Genomic DNA, 9,313 nt, shown 5'->3' on the forward strand with positions numbered 1-9,313 from the left:
TGCAGGGGCCCCCGCCACGAAGGCGGGCCCCACCTTTCGCACCTGCCGTGGGCTTCCGGGGGCAGATGGGTGGGAGACAGGGGCTCGTCTGCACCACGGGGAGGGGTGGGAGCCGAACATACATCCCTGCCAATGAAATAATTATAGAGGATGAAAATGGCTCAATTAAATTATTTTTTAAAAAGTGAATATGTACAAACACTCAGCAATTAAGCAGCCGATTTGCAAAGAGCGACTTTCCAACTGCGCCTGCTTGCCTGCCCTGTTCTGTTTGCCCGGTTTCAGAGCCTGGGTTTTTATTTTTAATTTGAATAAATGCAGATTGGAATAATCAGGCTCCGCGTTCCCAGATGCGCTTGAGGAGGACTTGGAGGGGGTGGGGGTGCAGAGTGCGGAGGAAGGTCACCCTGGGGGAGGGCCTGGCACGGAAGGGTTCAGGGGTCGTGGGGGCAGCTGAGAAAAGGGCCCGTGGGGGTGGAGCCACTGAGTGCCGGTGCCCGTGCTGGGACGTGATCACATCTAATCCCCACGTTTCCCTGGGAAACCCTTGCTGCCCAGAGAGGGCAACCTGCTCACCAGAGGTCACACAGCCTCCAGCTCTGACACCAGAGCACCTCCACAGGAATCCAGTAAGCATTTATTGAGCACTAGCTGTATGCCTGGGGGTGTGGATTCTTGGATGATCCTGGTGACCGCTGTCCTCACTGACCGTGTGATCTGCACTGACTTCAGGAGGAGGCTGCATTAGGTTTACAGTTGCAGAGGTCCCAGCTTCTGGCCTGCCCCCACTGACCAGCTGGGCTCTGAGACAAGTCATTTTCTATTTCCCAGACTTATCCACGGCAATGAATTCCCTTCTCTCCCCCTGCGTACGTGGGGGCCTGGCAAGAGACAGGCCCCATGCACAGTAGGAGAGGTGGGGTCCGGTGTGGGCCAGACGCTGCTCAGGCTGTCTCCTGCTGGCCTCGGCTGTGTGTCTGTGTGTCCGTGTGTCCAAATTCCCCTCTTCTTATGACCCCAATCCTTGGATCTGGACCCGCCCTCCTCCAGTTTGACCTCAACATAATTACATCTGCAAAGGCCTTGTTTGCAAATCAGGTCGCATTCACAGATTCTGGGTGGACGTGAATTTTGGGGGGACATTACTTAGCCGGCTACAAATGGCTTTCCCCCAGCCAGGCGCAAAGCACTCTCTTCCTTCCTGCCTGCCTCTGCCCCCGAGGGCGCTTCCCTGCCCCTCTGAGACCACAGTCCCACTGCTGCTATGTTTCCTGTTTAGCACCCCCTCCCCTTGCCGCAGTAGACCCGCTCCCCCCGCAGCCCACACCAGCAGGTGCCCTGGGGCGAGCAGGGGTCAGCAGGCTCCTGTGACCTGGGTGGGGACGGGGAGGAGTCTGGATCCTGGGGAGGCAGCTGGGCGGGGGCAGGTGTGTGTCGGGGATGGAGGGAAGGGGTGGATGGATGGCAAGGTTTCTGGGAGGCAGAACCAATGGGCAGGTCTTAGACCCAGCTTGCTGGGAGGAGAGCAGAGGGGTCATGAGGCTCAGAGGTTTCCATGAATCCAGCTTGGAAACACGGCGTTTGGTTTCTGTGGAGACTGGTATTTCCTGGGTCTCTGGGTCAATCCTCTGCTACTGGGGCCCTGGCTCCCTGCTTCCCAAAGCAAACCAATTCTCTGATTTTTTGAGAGTAACCGCATCTCTAATCACCCCTCCAGCAGGGCCTCCCCGGGGAGGCCAAGGGCAGGGAGGGAGGGGCTCAGCCGATCCTCTCCTGGCTGCCCCACGGAGGGGACTGGCCCCCACCAGCCTCCCCTGGGAGTCAGGAGGCAGAGTTTGCTCTCTGCCCTGGTCTGGGAAGGACCTTGTGACCCTGAGGCCTGTGAGCCTCCAGCTCACAGCCGGGCCTGCTTCACAATCACAGCACGTTTTTTTTGTTTTGTTTTAACATTTATTTATTTCTGAGAGACAGGGAGCAGGCAGGGGAGGGGCAGAAAGAGAGGGAGACACAGAATCCCAAGCAGGCTCCAGGCCCTGAGCTGTCAGCACAGAACCCGACACGGGGCTCGAACTCATGGACCGCAAGATCATGACCTGAGCCGAAGTCGGATGCTCAACCGACTGAGCCCCCTAGGCGCCCCCCCCCCAGCACATTTTAATGGGGTTTCAGGGTCACAGAGATTTTAAGCTTCGACATGGAATCGATTCCACGTCCCGATGTGTCAGTTGCTTCCAAGCAACAGATGTGAAATTGCCCTGGTGACCTCTCCCCGTCTCGCCGCGGTGGGGAGCCACATTCTCCCCTGCACCTGTCACTCCACAGACAGGACAGTGGGTGCACAGGCGAGGAGGGGCCGGCCCACGGTTGAGCTGGTCCCCCGCGTGGAGCCAGTGGTGGTGCTGGTGCTCGCCGGCCGATGCAGGGCTTGGCTTGGGGCCTGGTTTCCAGCAGCTCCCGGAGCCCGGGCACCGCCTGCTGTCACCCACAGTCTCCGGGCTGTGTGGTCAGTGGGGGTGGGGGTGGGGGGAGGGTGTGGCTCCCCGGAGGAGCCCGGGGTGCAGAGAGGGAAACGGAGGAGCAGACGGGCTCCTGTGAGGCCTCAGCACACGGCGAGGAACGTTCCACAGAGCGAACAGGAAGCCGGCTGTGAGTGGCACAGGCCAGCCTGCACATCCTGGGTCGGCCACCTGTCAGCCAAGTGACTTCAGGCGGGAACTGACCCACTCTGAGCCTCCTCCTCGTCCTGGGAGCATCTGCAAGAGAGACACAGTGACCTAGTCTTTTTTGTTTTAAGTTTATTTATTTTGAGAGAGACAGAGACAGAACAAGTCGGGGAGGGGCAGAGAGCGACGGAGAGAGAATCTGTTAGTGCAGGGCCCGACGCGGACCTCGGATTCACGAACTGTGAGGTCAGGACCTGAGCCAAAACCAACGGTTGGACACTCAACTGACAAAGCCACCCAGGCGCCCCCACAGTGACCTAGTCTTTAAGGGCTTTCGAGGGATCAAAAGGACAGAAGGACCCAGAGCTGTCGGGCACGTGAGGGGCCCTTCGGGGGGACACACGTGTAGCAAGCAGGCTAAGATAGACTTAGGGTCGGGGCAGATCACTGCGGAAGTCCAAGGAGGAGGCGACCCGTGGGGAGTCTGGCTGGCATTCACCGACTCCCCGCCCAGCTCCCAGACCTGAGCGCGTGCTCGGCGACCCTGCGGGAGCCCAGTCTCCTCCCTTGTCACCTGCGGCATGCTGCTCCGGGGGAGAGGTTGTCTTGGGGCGCTGCGCCCACGCGGGCTGGATAAACCTGCAGCTGGAGGGACACCTCGCTGACACCTGTCTGTCGTCCTGTCCCCCCAGGTCCTCAGACTTCGGGACGTCCTACACCAAGCTCACCCTGCAGCCCGGTGTCACCACGGTCATCGACAACTTCTACATTTGCCCCACTAACAAGAGAAAGGTAAGAGGACACCGGGACGGCTGCCTGGTCAGCACAGCCAGGCTCCCGGCCACCACGTGCGACGGGACCGCCTCTCCCACGACACCCTTTCCGGTTCCTCCGCGATCCATTCGGACGGCTGTGTCTAAAGGGCCAGCTGGGACTTGGCAGAAAGCCTTGGGCACCTGTGTGGACGTGTCTGCCTTCTCCTGCTCTGCAGACAGCGTCCGTCTGGGGGTGGTGGGGCTGGGGAGCCGGGAAAGAATCTCTCCGTGGTGTGGGGTCGTCGGAAGGCAGTGGTGAGCAGTCCCCCTCCTCTGCTGGTTGTTTGGTTTATTTGGTTTTGACTTGGCTTCAGTCTGTCATCTGAGATTCACTTTCTGGTTTTCTTGGTCTGAGCGTGTCTCCTGCCCGCCCCCCGCCCGGCTGTGGAACGGGGACACCCCGCCAGGTTCTGTGACAGGACCCATTTGCACACCTGTGCCTGCTTTGTGGCCACGTTAGGGCCCCAGAACGAGGTCAGAGGACGCTCGGGGGCAGAGAGGCCCTATGTGCTTGACCATTCCCAAGAAGCAGCTGAGTGTCACTGAAAGGGACTCAGTTGGACAGACCGGGTTCCTCACAGGAAAGGGGAATCATGACAGCAGGGATTAGAACCCAGAGTCCCGTTAAAAAAAAATTTAGAAAATGAAATGCCAGGGGGCGCCTGGGTGGCTCAGTCTGTTAAGCATCCGACTTCAGCTCAGGTTCAGGTTCAGGTTCAGCTTCAGCTTCAGGATCTCACGGTTCACGGGTTCGAGCCCTGAGTTATGCTGACAGTGCAGAGCCTGCGTCAGATGCTCTGTCCCCCACCCCCCTCTGCACCTCCCCTCCGCTCGCTCTCTCCTTCAAAATAAATAAACATTTAAAAACAATGAAATGCCAGCTTCTCTGCCCAAAGAGATGGGACTGGCACTGGGTGAGGCCGGGGACAGATCCTGCTCTCTGGGAGGGCACGACCCACTGGAGGCTCCAGGTGACCGTGGGTCTGGGAGGCAGGGAGCCAGAGGCCCGTGCTCTGGGCCACAGGCAGTTATTTGCACTGTCCCTGCCTCAGTTTCCTCATCTGTCAAGTAGGCTTGTAACAGGGGAACGAGGATTACATGAGTCGATACATACGAACGACTTAGATCGGGGCCTGGGACACGGTGGTGCTGTGTCCCCAGAGCTGCCCCTGCAGGAGAGGGCCCTCAGCCATATCAGGAGATGTGGATGCGGGGGTCGGGCCTGGAGCTGGAGTGGTGCCCTTCCGGGAAAGAGATTTCTCCTGCGTATAAAGCAAACTTCCTTCTGTCTCTGCATTACTCGTCCCTTCATTCGTGGCTTCTTGATTCTGCAGCCACACCGTGGTGATCATTCCCGGTGCGCCGGGCCCTGGGCCAGAACCAGATGTCGGCCACACCCGTTTATGTGTGGGGAGGGGCGCACGACTTGGGGCTTCACATCGTCACCTCCGCTATCCCGACGAGAAAATGGGCTCGGGGAGGCTGGGAGACTTGTCCAAGTTCATCCTGCCGGCAGGCGGCAGAGTATTCCCCTTTCACTGATGCAACGAAGGTACCGAGTGTCTCTCTGTGCCTGGGTCGTCTAGACGCTCTGGGACGCTCGGTCTTACCCTGAGCTCCCCAGGCACCCTGCAGGATGTTCTGGACTCCTGTGCTCTCCTCCCAGGGGGAGAATGGCAGCTGGGGAAGGAGACACACGTGAGCGGAACCCCGGCTCTGCTTGGTTCATCCTGTGCCTCAGCTGGGACCCCAAGCTCCCTCCCAACACCAGCGCCCATCCACTCGACAGATGTGGGTCGAGGCCCTACTGTGCGCCAGGCCATGCGCTCGCTACCGGGGAGAGAGGACCTTTTGTCCTTCCCATGTTGTAGGCAACAAATCCACATTACACGCCTACTGTGCGCTGGGGGCCCCTTGCTGGACACGGGGGCTGCAGAGGTGAACTGGACAGACAACACTAACCTTCTAGAACCTTGAGGGTCTAGTAGAGGGCTGAGGCACAACCTCTCATGCTGTGTTTTGTGGGGAGGAACAGAAAGGGGGCTAAAGTCAGCCTCCCGCAGAGAGAGGATTTGTCCTCCAGTGAGTCTGGTCTGGGAGAAGGTCTGGCCCTTATTTGTAGAGCCTCCTGCCTCTCCTGTTAGGGTAATGGATAGACTTTGCAGGAAGATGTGAATACTATTAGGAGTGCATTTAGCAACAATTACAGGCCAAGCGGCACTTTATAGCTTCTTAAGAGACCACTTTGCAACCTGTCTCACAGAATAAATTCCCTTTTAGTTTTGTCTTGCCTGCAGTGAAACCAGAGCTCCCTGGCCTTGCTGCCCACGGGTAGGACCTTGTACCACTGTCACGGCAATGACCTGAGGCTCTGCTCCCCCCCCCCCCCAGTCCACAAACATCCCCTGTGGGCCTTCCCTACTGTCTGCAATCCCCACTTTAGTGCTGGATAGCTGTGTATTTCTAACTTGGCCACAGAACGCCACGGCCATGGGCCGAAGATATCAAGACATGGCCTGCAGGAGCTGGTTGGGGCGTGGGATTGCTTTCAAATGTCATGGCTTGTATTAAAGATTCACCTGAATGTTCATTTTATTCCATGATACATGAGTGTTGGTTTGAAAACTGAAATGACACACATGCCCACTTTCCATGAAAAGCCTTTGTTGACCTGATGACCCAGGACAATGCTCCCAGGTGAAGCACCAAGACCCCTGACCCAGCCACCACCACGTGCCCCCGTCCCCACCGGGTACACGGTCTCTGATTTGAGAAGCGAGTATTGGTCCCCATCAGTAAGTACATCTGTGTGTCGACCTGCTCCCTCACCTGAGACGTTTCGAGGGACTGCCGTGTGTCAGGATTTCACTCAGGATAGAAAAATGAAGCAAAACAAAATCTTGTTGTCAAGAAGCTCGGGTGTCTGAGAGCGGAAGCAATCCACTCGGTGGGGGCAGTGCTGGTGGTGATAAAGAACGCCGAGTTCCGAGGAGCCTCACGGGTCAGCTTTGGTTTAAGGAGCTTCACGTGTGTTCTCTTGAATCTTTGCGACAGCTCAGCCAGGTAAGGATCTGTGCAGGGAGGCCAGGGCCAGACTGGTCCGAGGTCCCCCACACCTGCCACCCAGCAGGGGGGACCCGACTCAGGATTTGCCCCCAGGCCCAGGCGACCCTTTCTACTTTCCACAGCCGAAGCCGCCTCTGAAGCCTCTGAACCCCTGCGTATGGAACAGCCTGTCCTCGGGGCCAACAAAGTGGCCCTCCAGTGGGAGGGAAACCTAAGGGAGGGGGCGCGGGCCTGGGAGCCGAGTCCAACCCTGGCTGCCCTTCAGCCAAGGCTCTCTGGACTCAGAGCTCTCACCAGGAAAGACAGGGCCGCCTGCCTCTGGCCCTTGTGCCCCACTTGGTGCACCTGCGTGCTGTGGCCAAGGTGAGGCCCAGGCTCCTACAGCCTGTGCCTTGTCTGCTTCCTCGGGCAGTCACAGTGTGTGAAAGGACAAAAGTCACCCCTTGTCTCTGGGGGTCTTTTCTGGTGTACCTGTACCAGTCAGCCTTTCTTGCTTCTGTCTCAGATTTGGCTCCAGGAGCTCTCTTGCTGCCTCTGTCTCCCTCTCTGCCTCTGTCCTCCACTCAGCTCCCCTCGCCTGCTACCCTGTCAACCTACCAGGTGTCTAGCCCTGAGCCCCAACCAGTGTGGAGGCCCCGCCCTCTAGAGTGGAAGCCCCGCCCCTCCCTGGTGTGGAGTCCCACCCCTCTCTAGAGTGGAGGCCCCGCCCCTCCCTGGAGTGGAGGCCCCGCCCCTCCCTGGAGTGGAGGCCCCGCCCCTCCCTGGAGTGGAGGCCCCGCCCCTCCCTGGAGTGGAGGCCCCGCCCCTCCCTGGTGTGGAGGCCCCTCCCCTCCCTGGTGTGGAGTCCCACCCCTCCCTGGTGTGGAGGCCCCGCCCCTCCCTGGTGTGGAGTCCCGCCCCTCTCTGGAGTAGAGGCCCCGCCCCTCCCAGGTGTGGAAGCCCCTCCCTGATGTGGAAGTCCTGCCCCCACTCCCTCCAGCTGCTGACCTCTTGGCCCACACCTGCCTTGTTTCCTCATTTGGGGCCTTCTAGAGGGAGCTGAGGTTAGCCCAGGTCCCATGGACATGGCCACTGCAAACCCTCTTCGATGCTCAGAAAGCACCTTGGCGAGTGACCTCTGGCCAATCAGGTGCAGGTTGGAGAGCAGCAGCCCCACATCAGTCTTGCTGCGGGGTCCCCGGATGCCGTGTCCAGGGTCTGGGGAAGCCCGGAATCTGTTTGCATGTTTGAAAGTGTTCTCAGCAGCGAGGGGTTAGTTTTGTTTGTTTCTCTTTGTTTCGGCCAGCCAGCTGCCTGTTCCCAGGCCCCAGCAGTGTGGAAGAATGTCAGGAGAAAGGGGCCGGGCACAGAGTGGGGAGACCCAGGCTGTGAGGGGTTAGGATCCCAGTATCCCCCCCACCGCCCACCTCTCTGAGGTGTGACATGGGATTTTAACATCGTGCACCTCATGCAGCTGGGTTGGGGGGTGGGGTGAGATGATGTGTGACTCAGCCTGGCCCCCGTGTGGGCATTAGAGAGCCCCTGCCCCGCTGGTCCAGGGCCAACGCATGTGACATACAGGACACAGTGCCTGGCACACGACTGGGACCCTGAAAGGACCCAATCTGCCCATTGGGCACCTCTCCCTGGATGTGCCACGGGGCGTAGACCCATTCTTTGTGTGAATCTGACACCTGTGGGGTATCATCAGGTGAGAGATGGTGAGTCTGAGCCTGGGTGGGCAGAGATATGGTGGCAGGGGGCAGGGACAGGGTCAGAAGACCTTTTGTGGGTAGCTGGTGCCCCCAGCCTTCTGGTATGAGCGGTGGGTGGGTGGGGTGCCATTGCCTGGGACGAGGGGCCCTGGGGAGGTGGCTGACCTGGGGGTGGGGCGTGAAGGGCCCGGGATGGGACACCCCATGTACCCCACCCTGGGGAGACACCAGGAGTCCCCCGGTGGGGCCACGGGGCAGTGGTCAGGGCTGGCAGGACAGGAGAGCCCTGTGTTCCCGAGATTCCCTGGGGTGGGCTCTCAGAAGGCACTCCCCCACAGCCTGGGACGGGCCTCCCTGTCCTCTTTCCCATTCTGGAGCTCTGGGTCAGCCTCGGCACGCAAGAGGAGGCAGATGGGGCAGGGTATTGATCCCCAGTGTCCCCAGCTCTCTTAGAACGAAGCCGGGGCCCCTGGAACACCTCTGCTGTCCCTAGGCCTCACCCCTCCCTTGGCTCAGCACTCAGGGTGGGCCTGACCCTCTGTTACTCGCGAGGCGCGGGAGCCCCTGCCTAGCGGGAAGGTCGGCCAGACAGCGGAGCCCTGCCAGGGACTGGGAGGCAGGCACGGGACTAAATGGGCCTTTTTCCCCCAATCACCGATGCTCTCCATTCCCCTTGAGAACCAGGCATCCTCTCCTGTCCAGAAGAAAAATGGCTCAATTGGGCCTATTGATGTACGGAGGCTTTTGTCTCAGAAATGGAGTGGATCCTGTGACAGGTCGGCTAATGCATGGCAAATGACTCTCTCTTACAGCCCATAGCTCGTTGCGGGAGAGGGGAGACGGAGGGGGCTAGCTTCGCAGAAAGCTGGTCTCCCGGGCCTCGGGCCTGGGGAACTGACGCAACGCAGGGGGCGAGAGACCCCGGATTCTCTCCTTTGAAGACAGTGTGCAGACCACACCCCAGAGATCACAGCCGGGAGCCAGGGTGTTGCCTCACGCGCCGAGGGGCCCGTGCAGACGTGTGTGGAGAACGTGGACACTGGAGCTGTCCCTGAGCACTCGGTGGGCCCGGCGT

At 59.6% G+C, this 9,313-nt stretch overlaps 1 protein-coding gene across 1 annotated transcript in view; it reads left to right on the top strand.

Moving 5' to 3' along the window:
• The window catches only part of SORCS2 (sortilin related VPS10 domain containing receptor 2), a 463,121-nt gene that overhangs the window by 279,032 nt on the left and 174,776 nt on the right, over positions 1 to 9,313 (top strand). Inside the window, 1 exon segment of the mRNA XM_045474649.1 lies at positions 3,356 to 3,455. Coding sequence (XP_045330605.1) covers positions 3,356 to 3,455 — 100 coding nt within the window.

The sequence above is a fragment of the Leopardus geoffroyi genome, chromosome B1, assembly GCF_018350155.1.
Source record: "Leopardus geoffroyi isolate Oge1 chromosome B1, O.geoffroyi_Oge1_pat1.0, whole genome shotgun sequence".
NCBI classification, from domain to species: domain Eukaryota; kingdom Metazoa; phylum Chordata; class Mammalia; order Carnivora; family Felidae; genus Leopardus; species Leopardus geoffroyi.